The 23,403-nt window shown below is 33.6% G+C and overlaps 3 protein-coding genes across 6 annotated transcripts; 2 read left to right on the forward strand and 1 right to left on the reverse strand.

The window, feature by feature from the left end:
- Positions 1-524: 524 nt before the first annotated feature.
- Positions 525-5,779, forward strand: clp-1 (Calpain clp-1; the record flags this gene model as incomplete). 4 transcript variants are annotated; one of them, NM_066340.7, is made up of 14 exons in its annotated part: positions 525-721; positions 816-939; positions 1,124-1,261; positions 2,182-2,310; positions 2,358-2,800; positions 2,843-3,001; positions 3,072-3,334; positions 3,395-3,526; positions 3,901-4,370; positions 4,415-4,520; positions 4,569-4,626; positions 5,116-5,205; positions 5,252-5,370; positions 5,474-5,779. In NM_066340.7, the coding sequence occupies 14 exons, from the start codon at positions 620-622 to the stop codon at positions 5,481-5,483; spliced, it is 2,343 nt and encodes a 780-aa protein (NP_498741.3). In that variant the 3' UTR covers positions 5,484-5,779. The 4 variants fall into 4 exon arrangements, with proteins under 4 accessions (NP_498741.3, NP_498740.2, NP_001367450.1 ...); NM_066339.7 differs by lacking the exon at positions 1,124-1,261 and adding an exon at positions 4,794-4,802 and having other exon boundaries at positions 5,474-5,769; NM_001379816.3 differs by lacking the exon at positions 1,124-1,261 and adding an exon at positions 1,915-1,989 and having other exon boundaries at positions 620-721; positions 5,474-5,768.
- A 792-nt stretch (positions 5,780-6,571) lies between these two features.
- On the forward strand, positions 6,572-10,064 carry hrpk-2 (KH domain-containing protein hrpk-2). The gene is made up of 11 exons (NM_066341.6): positions 6,572-6,625; positions 6,671-6,748; positions 6,794-6,880; positions 6,927-8,003; positions 8,055-8,216; positions 8,313-8,420; positions 8,467-8,577; positions 8,624-8,883; positions 9,042-9,398; positions 9,446-9,734; positions 9,816-10,064. The coding sequence occupies exons 1-11, from the start codon at positions 6,580-6,582 to the stop codon at positions 9,899-9,901; spliced, it is 2,661 nt and encodes an 886-aa protein (NP_498742.1). The 5' UTR covers positions 6,572-6,579; the 3' UTR covers positions 9,902-10,064.
- Positions 10,065-10,165: 101 nt separating this feature from the next.
- On the reverse strand, positions 10,166-15,904 carry npr-17 (putative G-protein coupled receptor C06G4.5). The gene is made up of 10 exons (NM_066342.5): positions 15,785-15,904; positions 13,873-13,972; positions 13,595-13,746; positions 12,880-13,060; positions 12,750-12,836; positions 12,194-12,279; positions 11,807-11,899; positions 11,271-11,487; positions 11,078-11,214; positions 10,166-10,494 (listed from the first exon to the last, which is right to left on the reverse strand). The coding sequence occupies exons 1-10, from the start codon at positions 15,884-15,886 to the stop codon at positions 10,339-10,341; spliced, it is 1,311 nt and encodes a 436-aa protein (NP_498743.2). The 5' UTR covers positions 15,887-15,904; the 3' UTR covers positions 10,166-10,338.
- Between the last annotated feature and the right edge of the window lie 7,499 nt (positions 15,905-23,403).

A 23,403-nucleotide genomic window follows, 5' to 3' on the forward strand; every position in this document is an offset into this window, starting at 1 on the left:
CAAAAGAGAAACAAAAAAATAAAATCTAGTTTTTTTTTCTCCCCCTGTCACATTGAATTTATATTTTTATCCGTTTCCAATTAGGTTCATCCGTTTTGTTTGCCATCGATAGCTAATTGATGACAATCAAATAAATTAATAGATAAAGTTTCTATTTCCATTAACTCAAATTTCCTTTATTCTGTCAACTAAATTTATGTTGTTTCGTGCTCAGAAAATATGAGAAAAAAAACAGAAAAATGCATGCACAAAAAAGTTGACGCTAATCTTTGTCTCCCCAACTCCGAAGGCTCAAAGAGCACGCAAAGGGCTTATCGATTTTAAGAATTACACATTCCTTAAAAAAAGCTCTAACTCTAAAAATTATTTTATGTTTCCATTCTCAATTGCTGTATCCCCAAGAAGAGGTAAAAATTTGTTTTTTTTTTCTCTATGTTGTGAGCCTGATTGCTCTGCTTCTTCTGACTTTTTCGTTGAACAAAAATCAAATTTTATTTCAAATTCATAGATATTCTGTTTTGCAGACCCCGAAAATCGTGCGGCAGGCTCAAACGAGGAGGAAAACTATCAAAAAAAGACAACAACCGACGGTTTCACAGCAAAAGCCGACGGAATCAAAATGGCTGACGATGAGGAAGAAATTATTCAAAAAGTCGAAGTGAAGCCGGATGAATTCAATGGATTAATTGGATCAATTGCTGGTAACCTGATTAGAGATAAGGTTAGTTTAATTTTTGGTTAGAATATTTTTTTTTTAAATTTGCTACATAGACATGTTGAAATTTAATTGCAACCTAAAACTAATTATCTCACAGGTCGGTGGCGCCGGTGGTGATATCCTTGGAGGCCTTGCCAGTAACTTCTTCGGAGGTGGAGGCGGCGGAGGAGGCGGCGGCGGAGGCGGAGGTTTCGGTGGTGGAAATGGAGGATTCGGTGGAGGTATTTTTATTTTCAAAATTGTCAGACAAAAATTCCCTAAAAATTCAAGTTCCTTTTTTTGTGTTAGAAAACATTTAGATTCACTCAAAACATCACCGTGTGGCTTAGATCAGTGAATTTTTTCTCACACCTTATATGTTGTCCATGTTATCGTAATCCCATTTGCTGCTACAGTAATCCATAGGTTCGAACTACGATCAAGGCGGGAATGGGAACAGCGGAGATCAACAAAAAAGGAAACGAGACATGGCGAAAGACTTGATTGGAGGAATATTCGATAATGTGGTGAATAGGAAAGGAAAGAAGGAGCAGGATAACTATGGTAGCGTTTGTGTTTTTTTTATTTGCTGTTTTGTGCTTTCTATAGATTTGATTATATAATTAGCTTAATCATTTTCTCAAATTTTCTGAACATGGTCTGTAATTTATTATCCTCGGTTTTTTTTCTAGTTTTTCATTCTTGGACGTCTGGGAATGTGAAGCTTCTTTGTCTTTTGTTCCGTAATTGTTCACCAATCTTCAAGCTTTTTTCTTGAAAATAGCGCAATTCCACGCTCATAGCACAAATTCATCAACTTATGTTAAAAATCAGGTGGAGGTCGACAACAGCCGCCACCAAATAACAATTTTGGTGGTGGAGGTGGATCTGGCGGTGGCGGAGGGTTCGGAGACATTCTTGGGGGACTTTTGAGCGGCGGAGGTGGCGGCGGTGGACAAAGAGGCGGCGGAGGGCAAAATTACGGTCTGAGAGTTTGAAAATACAATAAGTTAAGCTTCTACGCACTCACCAACACTCACTTAAATACTAACAACACCACTCATTTCCAAAATTTGATTTGAAAAATATGGCTATTTTGAAAGAAGCTTTAGACTTTTAAATTCTCCTGTTAATTCGCTTTTGACTGATGATTCGTGATTTTCCTTTAAAAATGCAATATTTTGCATGTTTGCTGTGATATTTCGTGTGAAATTTAGGCGGAGGCGGCAGTGGCGGTGGCGGTGGTGGAAACAACATCGGAAGCTTGGTCGGATCACTTATTGGTGGTGGTGGTATGCATTAGGATTGTAGTGTGCATGTAGTATCATAAATGTTGTGTTAATATTTTAATAGTTAATAGAGCTGATGATCAGAACATTTATAGATCTTATTGACACTTATTTATCACATCTAATTGTATTTCATTTCTGAACTATCTACACAAATGTGGCACCCATGAAATTCAAGCTAGAGTAATATTTTAGGCGGAGGTGGTAACTACGGCGGTGGTGGTGGAAATCAAGGAGGCGGCGGAGGCGGTGGCTTTAACTTCAATGATATCGGTGGACTCATCAACAGTATGGGAGGTGGTGGTGGTGGTGGCCAGAGACAAGGTATAGAACATTTATTAATATACTTTGAATAATTTGAAAAATTTTAGGCGGTGGTGGAGGAGGCTTCGGAGATATCCTCGGAGGAATCGGATCTCTCATTGGCGGAGGAGGCGGTGGCCAGTACAATGGTGGAGGTGGAAATGTGAACCCGAATAATCTCAACGGTGGAATGGTGAATGTTATCGGAAATCTCATTGGAGAAGCTGCTCACAGATTCCTCGGCGTTGATCCGGGTACAGGCAGAATCATTGGAGCTGTCGCTGGAAATGTGATTATGGGACTTGGTGGAAAAGATAATTCTCTTGGAAATATCGGAAAAGTTATTCTGGACAATATTATTTCTGGAAAGTTCCGTAGGGATGTTGATCCATTCGTTCGTCCAGGACCAGATCCAGATAGAGGAGGTGGTGGAAGTGGTCCAAGCCCTATTTCACCAAGACCAACTACCGAACCACAAGACTTCTATGAGCTCAGAGATCAATGTCTTGAGGTGAGTGTTCAAAACATATCATTTTTAAAATAATAAATTCAGAGCAAACGACTATTCGAGGATCCACAATTCTTGGCCAATGATAGTTCGTTATTCTTCTCGAAACGTCCACCAAAACGTGTAGAATGGCTTCGTCCTGGAGAAATCACAAGAGAGCCACAACTGATTACAGAGGGTCACTCGAGATTTGATGTTATTCAGGTTAGCTCTTGGATTATTTTCAGAATTTTTAATATTTGAAATGTACTATTAAAATTATATATTCTTTCAGGGAGAACTCGGAGATTGTTGGCTCTTGGCTGCTGCAGCCAATTTAACTCTCAAGGATGAGCTCTTCTATCGTGTGGTTCCACCAGATCAATCTTTCACTGAAAACTACGCTGGAATCTTCCATTTCCAATTCTGGCAGTACGGAAAATGGGTGGATGTTGTTATTGACGACAGATTACCAACGAGTAACGGCGAGCTTCTCTATATGCATTCTGCTAGTAATAATGAGTTCTGGAGTGCACTTTTAGAGAAGGCATATGCAAAGTAAGTTCGGACTTTTGACCGACATTTATGAAGGAATAAACTAGTTAATTAATTTTCAAGATTGTTCGGATCATACGAGGCTCTCAAGGGAGGTACCACATCTGAAGCACTTGAGGACATGACTGGAGGACTCACCGAGTTTATCGACCTCAAAAACCCACCAAGAAACTTGATGCAAATGATGATGAGAGGGTAGGGATTAAAGTCTAATTTACATTATTATCCAAAAACGAGTTGTGCCAAACTACAGTACCCGGTCTCGACGCGACAATTTTTGTTAATTATGAATGTCTGTGCGCCTTTAATGAGTACTGTAGTTTCAAACTTTCGTTGATGCCGAATTTTCATTGATTTTGCATAGTTTTTTGTTAGAAACAGAAATAAAACAATTAAGAACACACAAACTATGAAAAATCGATAAAAAATTCCACAAAAATAAAATCTTGAAAGTAAAGTACTCTTTAAAAGTGATCCCCTATTTATATTCGACAAAAAGTTGTCGTGTCGAGACCGATTACCGTATTTTTTGCGCAAATTTTAGCGTCCATGTATTAACAAAATTTCAGATTCGAGATGGGATCCCTATTCGGTTGCTCCATCGAAGCCGATCCAAATGTTTGGGAAGCAAAAATGTCGAATGGTTTAGTGAAAGGACACGCCTATTCAATTACCGGATGCCGAATTGTTGACGGACCAAATGGACAAACTTGCATTCTTCGAATCCGTAATCCATGGGGAAATGAACAGGAATGGAATGGACCATGGTCAGACAATTCACGCGAATGGCGAAGTGTTCCAGATTCTGTAAAACAAGATATGGGACTGAAATTCGATCATGATGGAGAGTTTTGGATGTCATTTGATGATTTTATGAGGAATTTCGAGAAAATGGAAATTTGCAATCTTGGACCAGATGTTATGGATGAAGTCTATCAAATGACTGGTGTCAAGGCCGCTGGAATGGTTTGGGCTGCAAATACTCATGATGGTGCATGGGTTAGAAATCAAACAGCTGGAGGATGCAGGAATTACATCAGTAAGTAAATATTCATCTACAAATATTTTCAATTTTCAATTCAGACACTTTCGCCAACAATCCACAATTCCGAGTTCAACTTACCGATTCGGATCCTGATGATGATGATGAACTCTGCACTGTAATATTCGCCGTTTTGCAAAAATACAGGTAGCGCCACCAGATAGGGAAATCATTTTTATTTTTCCAATTTTTAAGACGTAATCTGAAACAAGATGGACTTGACAACGTGCCAATTGGATTTGCTGTCTATGACGTGAGACTATTGTTATTTTGAAGAAAAAACAGGATTTGGCCTGAAATTTACGACAATTCTAGAAAACCTCAACTTTAAATAGAATAGTTGGAACATTTGAAAACTTAACTTTCCCCTAAAACTACTAAAAAATTTTTAAACCTTTTAAATACGCTAAAAATTTACAGATGAACAATGTAAGTTGGCTAATTGAAAATCTTGTGAAACCGGTAAAATTGTCCAAATCACGTCGTTTCTAGTTCAAAATAACCCACATTCAGTGAACCTCACCCACTTTGTTTAGTGTGTATTGTTTTATTGTTGAAGTACACGTGCTGATTTTTTGACATTATCTAACCAATATTTATGTTTTGTTGTTTACTATTGGATGTGTGAAACGTATCAAATAACAGAAAAATGCAGTCATTTGAAAGAAAATTGTATTTTCTGTCTCTGTGTTCGTCCGAACCAAAGATTTTTTCAAGCTTTATAAAATTACATACTATTCAGGCCGGAAATAACCGTGGTCGACTGAGTAAACAGTTCTTCGCTGCCAACAAATCCGCGATGAGATCGGCCGCTTTCATCAATTTAAGAGAGGTAATTTTCTATCTTCAAAATTAAATTTTAAAAACCAAATTTTCAGATGACTGGCCGCTTCCGTGTACCCCCGGGCAACTATGTTGTCGTTCCATCAACATTTGAACCAAACGAGGAAGCCGAGTTCATGCTCCGTGTCTACACGAATGGATTTATCGAGTCGGAGTGAGTAGTGAATATCAAGATTTTGTACTTTGTTTTGATTTAACAGAATATATAAGCTGAGCTTCTGCAGGTACTAATAATTCATTGATTCAATATTTTCCAGGGAACTGTAAGCCATTCTACTCACAACTACAACAACAAATAGCAAGATTGGATCTTCCTATACCTATTGTTTTGATCCACTTCGTTATGTATAAATCTCTCTGTCACTCGTTCTATTTTCATCATTAACCCCCCTACCCTCTCTCTCTTTCCTCAATCGTCCCTCTTTTCTCCACTCTTTCTGCCTAATTTCCCGTCGATGTTTGCCGGATCTGCTCTGTAGAATTGTAATATTTTGATATGCTTGTTGTTTCACTGTATTCTTTTTTTTTGCCTTTTCCAGAGTAAATAAATTTTCTAGTTCTGATGAAAGATATCCAAAATTTCCGTCTTTTCAAAAATCAAGCCTGTCAAAAGATTAAGCATACGAAGTATTTTTAAATGAACAAAATTATCTTATATTCTTCAACACTTAAAAAATATTCACAGATTTCATTAGTATTGACTCTGTCGCTACGAATAATACCACATACACTAAACCATTTCTGATCTAGCTTTAAAAATTTCTCTTTTTTTAAAAATCAATTAGGAAAGATAAAAATATATTTACCTCGAGTAGTGGGAGAAACTGTAAAAAATCACGTTTTACGGTGAAGTAATAATACTTTTTTTTAGCAGCTTCGAACAAAAGTCTTTTTTCCAGCCCAATTTTGCATAAAATTTGTTTTTATTAAAATGAGAAAAAATTCATTTCTTTAATCGATTTCCAAAGCTTCGACATTACCGTAATCTTTAAAGGCGCACATTCTATTCTGCAGTAATCGTATCCTTCGTGTCGAGACCGGTCGGTACCGTATACTTTGGACTCACTAACTTTTTTTAATTTTTGGGTTCAATTTCATCGAAAATTTTTCCTAAAAGTTTATTTTGTTCATTTATTTTTCTCACTTAAACATTTGTAAACGCGCACTTCATTGCTTTGATGCGAGGTACGCAGAATGACCCTCACAGATTCCCTCCTTTTCTCTCTCTCGAGAAACCCTTTTGAAACAATTTTTGAAAATACAAACGCTTTTTTGAAGTATCAAAATCCGCGTGTTCTAGAATTCAATTCATATGTTTGTACTTAGAAAATAAACTTAAATAATTCTATTTTCAGAGCGAATCATGGCCAAAACAAAAGACAAATCGATATTTGTATCCAGCGTGGATTGTAGGTTCTTTATTTGCTTTTTAAACAATAATTATAGTTTTTCAGCCGATTCTGATATAGAGGAAATAATTATGCCTCCAAAACCGCCAGTAGAAGTTATTCAGTTGGATGATTCCGATGATGGTGAATTCGTATATTCAAAAACAAGTAAATTTATGATATTTTCAGAGTGTCAAGACATTTGTAAACCTATTTACAATAAAAAAGTTCACAAAGACCCGATAGTGCGTGTTTCTTATAGACAGCGAATTCCAGGTGAGTTGCACACTCTTCAAGCTTCACATACAATTCACTATTTCAGAGTCATACTTCCCTGGAATATCAACATCGTTGATTAATGTCCAGAGAGAACACAACAATCGTAGCAAATATGACACGTGGGGCAGTAATTCATGTTCGGAACCCCGAATTTCTATAAGTAATATTGAACGTTTGGAGAAACCAAGTTATCATGAAGCGCGAAGAGTTCCAGTCTTTGAACGTCTAGAGAGAAGTCGAGAAATCAGCAACGGAAGGAACAACCAGAATCCCATTCGTTTCAACCATAAATTCGTTCCACCCATAAATAGACAAACACCCCTTTTCAACAATCAACAACTTTTGGTAAATGTTCCATTCAACGAACATCATCCTACCTTCTTGGAGCCTAGACCATTTTATCGATCAAATGTAAATGAGTACAATGCAGGTGGACTGAATCGAGGAAGTTTCCGAAAAATGGGACGATTGAATATGGAAATCGTGCGAGATAATGATGATTTCGAAGAACATTTTTTGGCGCCAAACTTTCCTGCAAAATCTGCATCAATTGATCGTAGAGTAGATGACTCACTCAGTAGTAATTCTTATTTGCGATCTGGAATGATCATGGCAAGTTCTGAACGATTGGAGGATCCAAGGTTTTCCGGAAGACTTCCAGTCTTCGCACGTCAAATCAACAATCAGGAAATCAACAACGACAACTTCTACCAAAATTCCATTTGCTACAATCATAATAATTATCCGTCCAATTTGGAATCTAGAGTTTCTTTTCCGTTTGAGGCAAGGCATCATGATGCAGATGGACTGAATCGTGGACGTTATCAAGTAATGGAGCACGTGAATATGGGAATCATGCGTAATAGTGAAGATTTTGAAGATTACGACATCACTCAGACTGATCAAGATAATCATTTCTACAATGATAAAGATTCTGGAAAGCACCACCGTCATCGTCATCGTTCCAAGAATAACAAGAAACATAAAAAACACTATGACCGTAACGAATCTGGAAATTCTTCTGAATGTCGCGAAGAAGATGATTATGAGATAAGCAATCCTTCTGAGAAGCGTCACGAGAGGAAAAAGAGACAGCGTAGCAGTCACAGAAAGGAATCTGGTTAGTTGTGTCGGAGATAATTATTAAACCAAGAATATATGTATATTTCAGCTTGTGTGGACGAAGATAATTATATTCTTGATGAAGATCGTTTTTACCAACAAGAGTCTGATGAGTACCACAATAGTCTTGAAATGGAGAGAGAATATGAACATGGAATGGATGTCGGTGTCAAAAAAGAGCACAGTTACAAGTGCGATGATATTGCACGAAGTGAGTTGGAGTTTTGAAAACTAGGAAGCTAGCATTTATAAGAAAAAGCTTCTAGTTAAAACATTAATTTGAGAAAAATATCTACTTTATTTTCAGATGCAAGAAAACGCGCACGGTTGACCGACGACGATATGGCTCGACGTGAAGAGTTGTTTAAAGAATGGTCATATTCGAAGGAAATAGTTGATGGTGTAACACAGCTCTGTAAGATTTGACATAAGCTGATTTTGTTTTCAATATATATTTTCAGTTGGTGGTCCACCTAGAGAGTCCGAGAGACATCAGAAAAAGCAGAAAGAGCTGGTGTTTGAAGCGGATCGTACGGCCATGCATGCTCTTTCCATTCGCTCTGGAGCTCTCGGTTGGTTTATCTCACTGAATCCAACGTTACAGTTTCTTTTTTTCAGTAAAGGCACGACTGCTTGAGATCCACTATGCAACAGGATGTCATCTTATTTTCCTGGAGGAAGTTAAACGCGGTGGATATACATACGTCGAACTGAAAGGAGATCCCGAGCACATCAAGAATGCTCAAAAAATGATTGATGATATGGTTATTGATGAACACTACATTCATGATGGTCGAGAAAGTATTGTATACTTTTATAATGCTCCCCACGAATTGCGTAATACAAGAGGATTCGATTTGAATTGCAGAAGCATTGAGGTGAGATTTTTTGAGTACATATTATTTAAATTTGGCAATTTTCGATGCAAAGCTTTGGAAACCAATATTTCTTGAAGGCACTTTTCCCTCGTTCGAAAATATTTAGGGCGTCAAAATGTACAATTTCAATATTAGTTCTAGGGGAAAATTTTTTTCAGAAATACTGTGGAATCATCATCGAGAAAATGAGAGAAGTGTTTGGTATCGGCGGATATGTGTCAACCGCACCACTGAAACTTACTGGAAGTGTTAATTCCATTCACATGGCTAGAGAAACGATGCAATCGAAAACAAAGCGTTTCCTCGATGAAGAGAAGTTCAAGGAGACTGTAGAACATTGTACGCCAATAAGTTTCTACCGAAAAATCATTGGACGTTGTGGAGAGAACTTGAAAACTATCGAGAAAGTGACTCGTACTGCCATCGTTTTCAAACGCTCATTTGATAATAATGAGGCGTGCTTTTCAATTCGTGGAAGAACTGATAACATCAAGCAGGCTATCGAGAAAATTGAGGTTTTTAATTTTAATTTTAGACTTTCAGTTTTAGTATCTATTTTCAGGAGATCACGCACGAGAATCAGCCAGCGGATGATGATCCGGGTATCTTCCAAGTTCGTGTTCCAGAAAACATGGTTGCCCGGCTTATTGGAAGGCATGGCGTAGAAATCAACAGAATTCGAAGTGAATCGAAAGCAAAGTGCTACTTGAATGCTATTAGAGGAAATCTCGATGATAAGTTCATGGTTTGTAGTGGTGGAGTTGAAGAAGCTGCCTATGCTGCATATTTAACCAAGGTTAAAATAGGAATTATTGACCCGAAGGTTATTCAATTCAACTCGGATGATTTCAGTGAGTTGACATCATTTAATGTTATTATTTTTTTCTTTTTCAATTTTCGGAAACATTACTAGTTAATTTTTCTTTTTTCAGACAACTTGTCAAAAGTGAAACCGATGGAAGATCCGAGACTCGTTATGCTCAAAAAAAGATACGCAGAAAGAAAAGAATGCAAATAAGTGAATTTTTTAAATAGTTTCAAAGTATTTCTCTTGATTTTGTACTGCATTTTTTATCCATTTTTGTTTTTTCTCCTGTATTTCCCCAATCTTTTTTTACGGTTTTCTTACATACTTTACTGGTTCTCTACTCCCGAATCTCAATAAACGACATGTCATTGTTTTTGGACGGTTGAAGTATATTGTCTGGTACCGTCTGAATGACCATGGTACCTCATTCAGACGTACCATCTGAAAGAACTTTTTTCGCAAAAAATACTTACACTTCACACAAACACTTTATACTTTATTTCAAAAAAAATTATTGTAAAATAGCAAAACCTGACAAATGGGGAAGCAATCACGAAATTGAAATTACATAGAAAAATGAAATAAATATTTCTTTTTAAATTAAATGTGTGATAAATACCCGTTAATTTAAATTATTATTTAAAATTTCAAAGAAAAGTTGGATTATGATTACTCAAAAGTCGAACATCTACAACATCAGTTGCAACATCATCATCAATTGTTGACGTGGCAACAAGTACTTCATTATTTCCAATCGTTTTTGTTGGAGCTGCAGTGGCTATTGAGTTCATTGAGCCATTTACCTGGGAAAATGTGGCTTTTAATTTGTTCCGTATAAGTGTTTTACCCAGAAGCGAAATTTTTACGATTTGACACCAAAAATACGGTAACCGGTCTCGACACGACATTTTATTGTAGAACACAAACAAGTGTGCGCCTTTAAAGTGTACTGTATTTTCAAACTATCCTTGCTGCGAAAATGCCATCGTTTTATTCATCAATTTATTTGTGTTTTATGTTAGTTTTTTTAATAAATCAATACAATTTTATCCAAAAACTATATAAAATCTACAAAACTTCCGCATCAATGAAAGTTAGAAATTACCGTACTCTTTAAACGCGCAAACTTTTCTGTATTTTCCACTAATTTGCCGTGTCAAGACCAGTTACCGTAGATTTAGCACAAAAATTGCAAAATTATATGTCAGAGTAATACTGTCTGCTCGCCAAATATCTTACGAAGACGGCTGAAGATGTGAATTTTCGCCATGCCTAAAAAGGTCTCGTAAATTGACACTGTATTTGCTGTTGTGCGTAAAATATGGCGAAAATATCATTTGAAAACTTCTGACTAGAAAAATTTTACCACAAAAATTTCAGATGTACCTGATAATTAGAGTTAGTATTCAAATTTGTGATTTTCTTTTCCAATAAAGCTGTTGAAGCTGTTGTTGTTGTCGTCTTTTTTGTAGAATTTGAACGATTTGATCGATATCTTTGTTGAAGTTGGCCATTTAGTGCACCTGAGATTGTTTTATGAATTTTACTTTTTATGAAACAGTTTCTAGAAAAACCCTACCGTATAAAATCCAATTAATGGCAGAGTTGGTGAACGGTAGAGCATGAATAAAATACATAATATATACAAAAACTGGTGGAACACTACTCGAATTTGCTGAGTTTTCGAGATAAACTGCGAATAATGTAGCCATCCAGAATGGGGTCCAGCATAAAAAATAGAAACATGCAACTGCTAGAGTGTACAACGAAATGTGCAAAAATGGGATTTGAGAGCTCTGAAAATTTTGGAATTTATTGGGGTTTTGATTCAAACGCAAGAGCAACATATAATACTGATGGTGCCTCAGTTCTCGGTCGAGACGGTAATCTTCTTTGTGTGCTGCTACCGTCATACTATACCCAGGTAATCTTTTAAATATATTTTTTGTACTTTTTCTATGTTTCTTAATTTTTGAATTTTATAAGGCGGATTCCAGGCAAAACAGAAGGAGAGGCAAGCGGACGTGATATGTGACCCTTGAAGTGTATAGTCATAGTTCTTTGTCTTAGATATATTTGTTCTATTTTGTAATCAGAGCGTTCAAAATTTCATACCTTAAACGTCCTTGTGTGTTCACGGAGTTTGCTGAGAAGTTTCGTATAGAAAAAGGCGATGAGAACCAATGGAGTACAATAACAGAGAATGAACTGAAATTTAAAAAAAATGGTAAGTTTTCTTGTATTACAGTAAGCCCAACTGTAGAAATTGGTTTCAAATTTCAAATCTGTTCAACGAAATGTTTTCAACTTTCTTACTTACCAAGTAAGTAAGTTCAATTACTTTGAGTAATTTTATATACCAATTTGTTTCAATCATTCCAAGGTAGAACCGTGTGAAATAATATTTTTATCTCATTTTGAAACTTCAATTCTTTATATACATACATTAAAAAAATAAAATTCAATCATTTTTGTGAATTTTTAAATATTTTTTATAAGTACCTGATAAATCGTGAAAGCTGTGAACATTTGTGAGTCGATATCCACTGTGCATTTCTCAATTTTCATTCTTGTCAGCATTCCGGGTGCTGGAAAATTTCAATTTAAAGTGGTAAACTCCCCCACCAATCTTCCCATATTTTTCTTCATCATTCTGCCTAGAGAGCATTCAATTAATCCCGAAAGTATTAGTGAGAACTAATTGAAAACCAAGTAATACACTAAAGAGAGGGAGGGGAAGAAAATTGAATGTAAAATTTGAAAATAGAATAGAAAAATATTGGTTAACGGCAAAAAGAGATAAATAGATCAATAGGAATGAGAAAGTTTGACAACATTTTAGTGTTTTCTTTGTTTAATAGTTCAAGTAAACGAATAACATTCAAAAATTGTTATTCCAATTTATTGAAATTAAAATTGACATTTGATTTCTGATACCAAAGATTTTTTAGATAGTAGAAAACCATTTTTTGCAGTTAAACTTTGTTAGAAATATATTTTTGTCAAAAAAAATTCTCAAGAACTTATGAATATTTCTAGAAAAGCGTAAATAATGTACCTGTTTCCTTCGCATAAAGTATAATTTCCCGTGCAGTAAAAGACCATAATAACGGGCAGAGTGTGATGAATGCATATACGGCAAGAACTAAACTTTAATTTAGGAACAAATCATTTATGAAAACACTCACCTAAAAGTATAGTAATTGCAAAATTCCTTGATCTCAACCGTTTTCGCTGTGGATGGCAAACTCCGGCGTACCGATCAAAACTCATTGCCGTCAGAATGAGAGCACTCAGGATTTTACCGAAATTCTCGAATACTGCATGAAGTTTACATGGTATTTTGCCAAACATCCAGAAACCGAGAATCTGGAAAATGAAAGATTATGTAAAATAATAATTATTTTTTGAAGTCAACAAACGTTTTCTGACAGCTTTCTTGTTGCATTCACACTACCTACGAATTTCATGTTTCTTTAAAGGTGGAGGCTATGTAAAACTTCTCAGAAAAATTTGGACTTTTTATAAAAATTTACCTGCAAAAGGTGGTGTAATTTCACTGAACTCAATTGTCACCAGGACCAAAAAAAGTTTTCTACAAGTTTAATATTGTAGTTGTGGTTCAATTCATCGTTTAAACATTCTACGGATTTGAACCTGCACAAATGCTCCGAATTACCAAAAAAGTTTATATTTTCAGAAAATATAAAAATTTTAGAGAACGAAGTGTCGAAGTGTATTTAGAATAAATTTCCACTGACAATCCTTCACATTTCAAAACTTTCAGCACTCATAAGTTGTACCATAAAAAATAATTTTCTCCATATATATTCACAAGCGCTTGTACAAGCTACTTATAATTTCTAGAACACTATTTAACTTTCCAAAAACCAATCGATTTACCTGATCAATAACCGTAATTGGAAGTGACAAACAAACTCCGAAGTCGACACAAGAAAGCACAATGACATATATTAATGTGTTATCCAACGTGGCTCGAGACGATCGAATAACATGGTATATTGTAGTTAACACTGCCACATTTCCACAAGTACCTAAAAATTGTTATTTGTCAATCTAGACACACAAATGATTTTAATATACAAATCAAATTTTTTAAAACAATTTATTTGATAAATAAAAATGCCAAAGTCCAAAAACATTGTCACGTAAATACCCACCTAATAAAAATAAAAGAAGGTATGAAACTGCCATTATTACAACATGTAGATCTTCGTGATTGGGAGGAGGTAGAACATCATTCACTATATTGTACTTTTTCTGAAAAATTTTTACAAATTGCTGATGAAAAATTTGTCTGAATCTGGTTTGGGCTCAACCGAACGTCCTGGGTCCGATGTTTTCGGATTCAGGACGTCCGGTAAAATCGTCACAAAATGGAGAGTTTATTTCCAACTGGGTTTTGAATCTAGATCAAATCCCTATCTCAAATGTTTAAATGTTTCTGGCATTCTTTGTGCCGGTTCAAAAATCTTATTTCCAACGTTTTTGTCTCTAAAAGTATCACATTTTTAAATGACTTTTCTATAGCTTGATTTCGTATTTATTCCAATAAAATGTCCTTCTGAATCTCTTTTCTCTAGTCTTCAACACAATGAGCATCAGTACACGAATAGAAAAAATGCACATGGCGATTGGCATAATTGATGGGATTCCCGATTTGGTGGAAGAAATGAGACAATGAGAAACAGGAGATAGAAATGGGGAGAATAATTTGATTTTAGGCGGCGGGAAATAAAATGGAAAAATGAGAATTGAAGGATTTGGCATGGAATCATGTGTTTTTAGATGAAAAGTGCTTTTGTTCCACAACCAAAAAAGTTGAAGAAAGCGGAAGGAAACTAATATGAATTTTAGTCTAGAGGACTTAATTTTAAGTTTCTTATGACATCATTCAAAGGTTGATATAAACCCATGAAAAGTTATTTTTGAACTTTTATGTGGGAAAAGTTTTCAAAAATCCAGTTTCAAAATTATGACAGGCGAAAACATAACAATTACTAATTATTAATTTTTTAAAAAATTTAAAAGTTTTACTCAAATATTTGTATCACTGTGGGTTAACAACTTCTCTACTGATGATACTCCACCTTTAAATATCTCAATCCGTTCCAATAAAAACCATGTATCCGTTCCAATAAAAACCATGTACATGCTAAAGCCTATATTCCGTGCCGAATCAACAGCAAATCGTTGCTCAGAATACTATATTCTAGTAGATGACATTTCAAGGCATAAGATTCTGATGACATTTGTTGCAATATTTTAGAGCGATTGTAGTTTAAATTTTGAGTATACATAATTATTCAAAACATAAATATTGAAGAGAAGCATCTTATGCTACAAGAATTATGAGAGGTTTCTAACACATTTTTTAATTTTCAAATATTTCAAATAACTTGATCATCGACACAAATTGAATGTTAATTGGATATGTTCGGATACTCCCAAAATTCTCAAAGTCATGAAATATCGCTTTTTTTATTACATTTTTTTTAGTTTTTAATTTTCAATAAAGTTGTGATTATAAAAACCAAAACCGATGCGTATCAGGTGAAAATAGCAAACAAACAAAAATAATATCCAATTTAGCAACAGAAAAAGTAATCAAGTTTTATTTATTAAAAAATAACCAACATTTTTTCCAGTCTTAGTTTTGGCAGCTTCAACAAATTACTTTTTTCTTGAACAAGTGCCGGGCCATACAAAATTTTAGGATTTTTGAACATATAAATTTATCGAAGGTCGAGAATCAAGTCCAAAATTTCTGAGCTATAATTTCAAATTGAGTTATCACGGTTGCAAAACAAATGCACAGAGTTTACAGTCACCTAGTTTTCAAATGTAAACCATATTTTCTCTAGTAGTGCTGTACCCCATTGCTCTCGTTGACTTTAGATTTGAAAAAAAATTGTCAACTGAAAAAATAATTTCCAGTTATTTTTTTATAGTTTCGTAAGTAATTTTTGTCGATATCTTCAAAATTAAGCGTTATAAAGTGGAGCAATTTGGTTCAGCACTTATAGAGAAAATACATCAAATTTATTTTTCCAAAAAATCGATAAAACTCACCATATCATACATAATCTGTGTGACTGAATCCAATCCATTTTCTGAATTCATTGATTGATTCAAATACGAATCATCGACATAGTCCACCAAATTTGTAGACATATTTGGTAATCTGCAAAATTAAATGGAAATTAACTATGCCGGAAACATGGGAGCTAAAAGTGAAGAGGGCGTGGTTTCATTAAAGGGGGTAAGCGGATTACGGTAGATTGGGGGAAGAGGAAAACAAGACGACGCGGTTTTTTCAAGAAGACGTGGCAGAAAAATGAAGAGGACGCTCGAGACACGGGGCGACATTGAATTAATTAGAAGTGAATGCAAATGAGAATGATGAAATAAGAGAGTGGAATAGAGGGGAGGTGGAGCCAAATGGAAGACACCTTGAATCTTTAGAGAGCTGTTTTGATTAATTTGTTTGACGACAACTGAGAAATGATGATGATGATGATACTGGTAAAAGGAAGAAGCTAAGAAATTAAGAAGAAGAAAAAGAAAATGAGATGACGTTGAATACGCACCTTTTCTGCAGAATGAAGAGAGAATGTGGAAATTGAGTTTTGAAGAATTTTTGATTTGAGGATATGAGCAACAATTGTTCAGAGTACTTAAGAACTTCGCACTTGGTTTAATGACTTTACCGTGACTCGAATTCATTGTTCATTTGGACTTTGGGTACATCTAGAACAGATCTGAAATCTGACAGGCAGTTATCAAAAACCCCGATTCGGTCAAAAAAGTTCAGTACGTATGAGTTTCGACAATTAAAAAAATATTTAGAAAGATAAATTATGTATTCTAAGTTTTGAAACTAAAAAATAGACTGAAAAACGGAAAACTAGAACACCGAAAGTACCAAATACCCAACTACCATAAGACAAAATGTTCTTTGCCACCATCACCGAACTACGTTCAAAATCTACATGTTTGAAAACTTCTTGCCTCATTTGGCCACTTTAAAAATTCCGATCAGAAAATTGTCAAAAAAAACAAGGATTAAAATTTTTACCGTTGTTTCTGTGTCTACTTTTGCAGTTACACTTGCATGTTACACTGAAAATATTGTATTAATTTATTATTTAAAACTAACTATAAGTTTTACATTTAGACGAAATTAACCAACTAAAATGTATTTATTACTTCGTCCTATATGCGACTGGGATAAAAACTTCCTGGAAACCAAGTTATTTTTGGGAACTTGAATATATCAAATTTCCTGTATGTTTGACTCTCTTCAAGAAAAATGAATGAAAACAGAACCTTCAGAAGTCTGCCAAGAATGTTCAGGAATCATAAAAATCATTTACTATATATAAAGCGCGTGTCCTTCTGTCCCTATGTAGTTTGATCTCTGATCAGAGCAACGAAATTTTGGGAAACCTTATGCTAAATGCGCAGCAGACATCGATCGAGGTGCGCGATAGACACCGTATATCTAATGTGTTTTCTCAAAAAAGTCGGGGGCCGCGCCGTAGGTGCGGTCCACGGCTGGTAAAATTATAAAAAAAGTTCATAACTTCTCAGTATTGTTTTATTTGCAAAAGCCAATGTCAGCGAGTTTATTCTGTTAAACGTTCCCTAATAACCGCACATAATCTCCAATAATTGCACAAAATTATCAGTCATTTATGTTTACAAAATTTTTTAACTAAATACAAACAAAGATGCAAGTGATTCTAAATTTCAAATAATTCATTGCTCATTTCTCTTCCACTCTTGCTCCAATCTTTGATGTTTTGCCCACTTTTGCTGATTGGAAGTATCGGAAGAAGAATCATCAAATGGAATTAATGAACATGACGTCAATGACATAGCAAAATTTAGAGAGTTGAACAATCTCAGAAAGTAGGTAATAGAAACTATTACTATAACTAATAAGATCTCACAAACAAACGTATTAGTTTTGAAGCTTATTAATGTCATGTATATGTTAAAGCCGAAGGAAATGAAATAAATTTTTTTTGCCCACTTAAACATAAAATCTCTATAAATTTTAGCAATATCTAGTTTTTTTCTAAACATTCAAAAAAAAATATTTAAAAAACGACTGAGTTCTCAAAAAATACGTATACGAAAATTTGCAAAGAAACATAAATCTTAAGGTTTTCAAGATTATTTATTATACAAAAGTACATGAAAACTAATTTTTCAAAGCTTACACCTTATAAGAGAATGAAATTAAAATTCATAAGGGATTCAGTACCTGACTGGATTTTGTACACTAATGAGCAAAATTACCAATGTTAAAGGTTCAAAAGATAAGACTGCGTGCTTCTAAGTAAACTGATTAATCATGAAATTCAGAGCTCAGAAATCAAATTATTTGATGAGAAAGGTTTGAAATATTGTGTGATTGCACTAACAGATAAAGGATAAGAAATTCGAGAAACATTTTTTTTAAGTGGGCAAATTCAAATTTCCCCCAAAAATAACCAAGTATTTGTATACTGCTAAAACTATTAAAGTACGTTGAAATTTAAATTTCGGTGATTAGTATTGAAATTAAGTTCCTAAATACACCTAGAAAAAACTAACAAAAAATAATCAAGTGGGCGTGGGAGCTTGTTTCAACTATTGTTTTTGTTAATTTTCCATGCACTTTTACAAAAAACTTTACAGTAATAATTGTGAGCTTCTGTCATTTAATGGGAAATGTGCACAAAAAGTAAATAAGCAAAAAAATGTCAGAAAGGTAATTAAAGAATCTAGAGGTAAACTCTTTTGACTGATACTCAATTCTTAACATTAAATAAACTGTCCTAGTAGAGCAAAACCGGTTTTATTAAATTGAAAAATTAAAATGAAGAGCGCTAAATTTTAAGTTAAAATATATTTTTGATTTTAATTTCCTCTCAAAATCTCTCAGGACTGATTTTATCAAGACTAATTTTCAAAAATAGAAAAATCTGTCTAGCGAAATGCAATATTTTTAGAATAACTCACTTTTAAACTAGATGTTTTTGAATTCATCCTCAATTGAGCATGAATCTTAGGGCAAAAAAAGGGAAATAAATGACATCAGAAGAAGGAATAAAAATAAAAATGAATAGAAATAAGAATCAATTGTGTTTCCAAGGAGAATAATGCAAAGGATATTTGCAACAAAAAAAGAAACAAAATTATTCATTTCTTTTTCAAATTAAAATAGAAAAGCTTAGCCCTTCGGTCATTGGCAATAAATTGTGCATACAATAAATAAAACGAAAAAGTCTTCAACATATTTTTGGAATTCATGTTGCATTTTCTTGAAAAAAAAATGAAATAGAGAAAGTTAACAAAGAAACGAATAGAAAATTATATTAGATAGAAATTATTTTTGAATTAAGAAAAGGAATTAAATAAATTTTAACCTTGTTCGGTCAGTTTTGCCGGTCGGTAGAACAGTCCATTTTCTATAGTTCATATTACTACTTTGAAGTGATTTCAATAGCTTAGTTCTTGTGAATTGTTGCCCAAAAAAAAAGAAGCTGATCTACATTCATTTAAAAATAAATATAGGTAGATTGTCGAGACACAGCACAAACTCCAGACGTATCACAATTAAGAGCGGGCGGCGGTGGCGGGTGAAGTTATAAAAAAACTGGATAAAATGACAAAAAAGGAATAAAAAACGGAAAAGTTCAATTTCGAGACTCGCCGCTCAATTTTAATTAATGAAAAGGAATATAGGAAAGATGAAAAATGAGAAGAGATATATTAATCAAATTCATCATTTATTTTTCTATTGAGAGAATTCTTCGTCATGTTAAATTTTTTTGTATATTTAAAGAAAAAATATGTTTTAAAAACAAAAAAATAAAATTTCGAACAAAACTATGTCACTACAAACAATAGGCGTCCGTAGAGTTCTATATTCTCGGAAAGATTAAATATAATTAAATTACAAACAATAGTTCAGAACGAGAACAAATGGTGCAGTTCGTTTCACTAGAAAAAATTAAATTTCAGAATTTTTATTGAGACTGCCCTTATTTTAATACTTGTGCTGCCTAAAAGTGCCTGGTTCATATTTTCAGAAAAATTTAATTTTTCTCAAAATAACTAGAAAATTTTAATTTATTTCAGACATCGCAATTTTGGATAAAATCTGAAAATTCCCAAATAAATCGAATTGAAAAATACTCATTCGTGTGCATATGGTGGTAAAATAAAAGAAAAGTAATCAAAAATGAATATTAAAAGAGAGAAAAGAAGAAAAACAACACGGAAATAGATCAATTTTTACTTTTTTTAAATTTCATGTATGCACCTCCACTCTCAAGAGGTTTATCTGGACAAAAACATGTTCAAATACAATATGCCCAGATGATTTAAAGTATTTTTTGAAAGTAAAGTTTGCTATTTGTTATGCTTCCATTTTAGTTAATAATTCCGACAAGAAATCCGGAAAAAAAGTACGAAAACTTAAAAATAATGTGGGAATCTCTGAAAATTATGAATATGCATTCAAAACTCACGGAAGTAAACTTTGAGAAACATTTTTGTAAATTCAAGATCTATGAATCATGAAAACGATTTTTGGTAATTAGGGAATGGGAAAGTCAAAAAAGAAAACGTCTAGAGGGTGTTACTTATAAGTGTGGAACGGAGAAAAAACCAAACTAGAAAACGATAAATATTTCATAGTTTTCGAACTTTTGTCGGGAGTTTTCTTTTGGATAAATAAGAATTCTGCTTTGACTTCAATGGTTTTTTTCAAGTATTTTTGTTTTTTTTTCTCTCGAAAATCGAAATAAAAAGTCGAAAAATTAAGCGAATACTTTGAAAATTTAAAAATAATTCGTGAAATACTTGAAATTTCCATTGACAAAAACAAGTATACTATAGACCTTTGGACGCTGGTAACATAACTTTTAAAATTTTGACAGGCGGAGGGCGAGCGTAGCAGACGAATTCTTTTTAAAAAATTTAACTGAAAGTTAATTTTAAATAATCTGAAATGCAATTTAAAATTCCTTTTCTTAGGAAGCATATCTCTTTTTTAGGTTTTCACAATTTTTAGTCAAAGTTTTGGCAAATTTCCAAACTTTTAATTATTAATGAGAAAATATCAAGCATGACTGCTGACAAGAACTACTATAATGTTCAAACAAAACTATTTTAAACATAATTAAAATATATAAAAATCGAAGAAAACTATGTTTTTTGGTCGATTTCCAATATTACGATAGGAAAAAACTGAGCTCTTCACACTCTTCGAGTGGAACTTTGAACATTTTCAAAAAAATGTTTTGGAATAAGGTGAAAGTATGCAGAAGTTTCATAAAATTACAGGTGACCGCTTAAACTCAAAAAAAATATTTTAAGTTTCAACAACATGGTGTCCAAATCTCTAATCCACTTATCCAAATTCCAACTTTCAGGAATATCACGTACAAATCTGCTGTATTATTAGAACAGATCAAGAAGCGAGGGTGAAGAAAATAGGAGAAAATGCTAATCTAAATGTAATCTACTCATCGAAAAGGAAAAAGAGATATTGAAGATTTATAAATCATGCTCAAGTAGGTAAATGTTGGTTATTTCTTTTTCTATTTTTCATCACATTGGATCATGGGATTATGAGTCTGAGATTAAATGTGTTGAAGAAGGAAAATAACCAGATACTCGTGTGAACAAATATTTGATCACTCAACAAATTAAAATCTACGTTTTTTTTTCAAAAAGGTTCCAAAATTCAAGTTTGAAAAGGTCTTAATACAATAGTATTCAAGTATTCAACTTTTAGTAACTGTAAATTTATGTACATATAACCAATAATACACCTGTAAGTGAGGAAAACAATTTTCCAGAGAATAAACTATATCGTCAGTCAAAACTTTAAATCCAACTTTTTAAATTCATCTAAAACTTCATCAAAATGCTTCCTAACGTTAAACAAACAAAAGACTGTCTAGAAAAAAACAGTTATAAAACAGGACAGTTATATATGTAGTCATCACAATGGGTATCATTTCCAAATAAAAACTTATGGGAACTTGTTCCTTATCAAATGATGAGTCATTTATTAGGAAGTTCTGATTTTAATTATATCTGTGGCGAGTTAAAATTTTTTGAATATTTCAAGAAAACCTTGTGGTTCAACATTGCTAACTTATTTAAAAACTGATAATGGTAGGAATTACTTAATGTATCAGAAGTGTGATTACGTTTACATATGGATCTTTATTCCTATCTCATGCATGCGTTTCTGAATGGCTAGTAGGAATTTAATACCATGCCTGCATACGTTTTGGAATACAATGAAGAGATTGTTGTTTGCATACATTTATATTTAAAAACTTCTAATTTTTGTTTATTATAATTTACATAGAAAACCCACTTTCATCAATATTTGTGTAATTTTCAGAAGCTAGCAACGAAAAGTACGTGTTTAGAGTTCTTGATCAATTTGTCATCTATCTTCATATAAATATCCAATTCTCCTAAAAGTGTATGAAAATATAATTAAAAATAAAAACTTGGTTGTGGGTGGACACATCCTCTTTTCCTCGCATTATTTATCATGTAAATGTAAATATATCTATTACTCCCTCCTTCTCTCTTAGCTACTGCCGGTCCCACTTATTTTTCTCCCACACTTAAATATTATCTGAATATTTGATGATATGTAAATTGAATATGAGGAAAGGAGGAAACAAATGAGGAATAAATGAATTTAGAGAAAAGAAAAAGAGGTGAACACGGAGCATTTGATGATTGATTATGAATATTTGCATCTTTAAGATGTTAATGAAGAGCTCAGGTCGACGAGAAAAGAGTTCCATCTTGAAATTTCCAAGTATGAACGAAAAGTAAAGATGAATAAATAAATAAATATTTAAACTGCTAACTTTCTGTACAGTGCTTCAAATTTCAACACACGTACCAGAGTCATGACTGCACTGAAACAATTTATTTTGATTTTGAATTGCCTCACTTCATGGATATATATGAACATTCAATTAATTAACGACCTTCTAGAAATGTTTATCTATCGAAAAAATTAGATTGGATTACTGAAAACCTATTTTACAAGAAGGATTTTTGACTATAACTGACAGTGGAATATAAGAAAAAGACGTGACGGGAAGAAGAGTGTGGAATTTAATTGTGTTGTTTATGGTAGAAAAAAGACTAATTGGAGATAGAATATTTGAATGAATATGACTGGAATAACCATCCAATAAGAACAAAAAAAACACATGAAGAACATGAAGGAGTTAAAAATGAATCAAAAACTCAAACACTTCAAGTTTTTCAGTTTGAAAATCGAGTTTTCGATTTTAAAATACAAGTGGGTTTTACTAGAGAAGAATGGAAATATATTCAAATTTCATATTCAAAAAAATATTTATTTCTTTTTTGGTCCATTACAAAATTTAAACCAGAATTTTAGGCAGGTGAGTTGGCATTTTACAAAATCAATCCACGCTGGTGGTGCCCGAGGTGCAGAGCAGTGCTGTGCAACATCTGGATTTTTTGGAAAACGGAATACACAGTTCGCCGTTTGCGGCACAGCCCTTGTGCAGAGGTGTAAGACACTAGAATATTGTTGGCAGAAGTTTCAGAAGTTTTCGGCGATTTTTAGATGTTTTGAAGAATGTCTGAACCTTCGAGGTATGAATGATCCTGGGTATCCC

The sequence above is a fragment of the Caenorhabditis elegans genome, chromosome III (genome assembly GCF_000002985.6).
Source record: "Caenorhabditis elegans chromosome III".
NCBI classification, from domain to species: domain Eukaryota; kingdom Metazoa; phylum Nematoda; class Chromadorea; order Rhabditida; family Rhabditidae; genus Caenorhabditis; species Caenorhabditis elegans.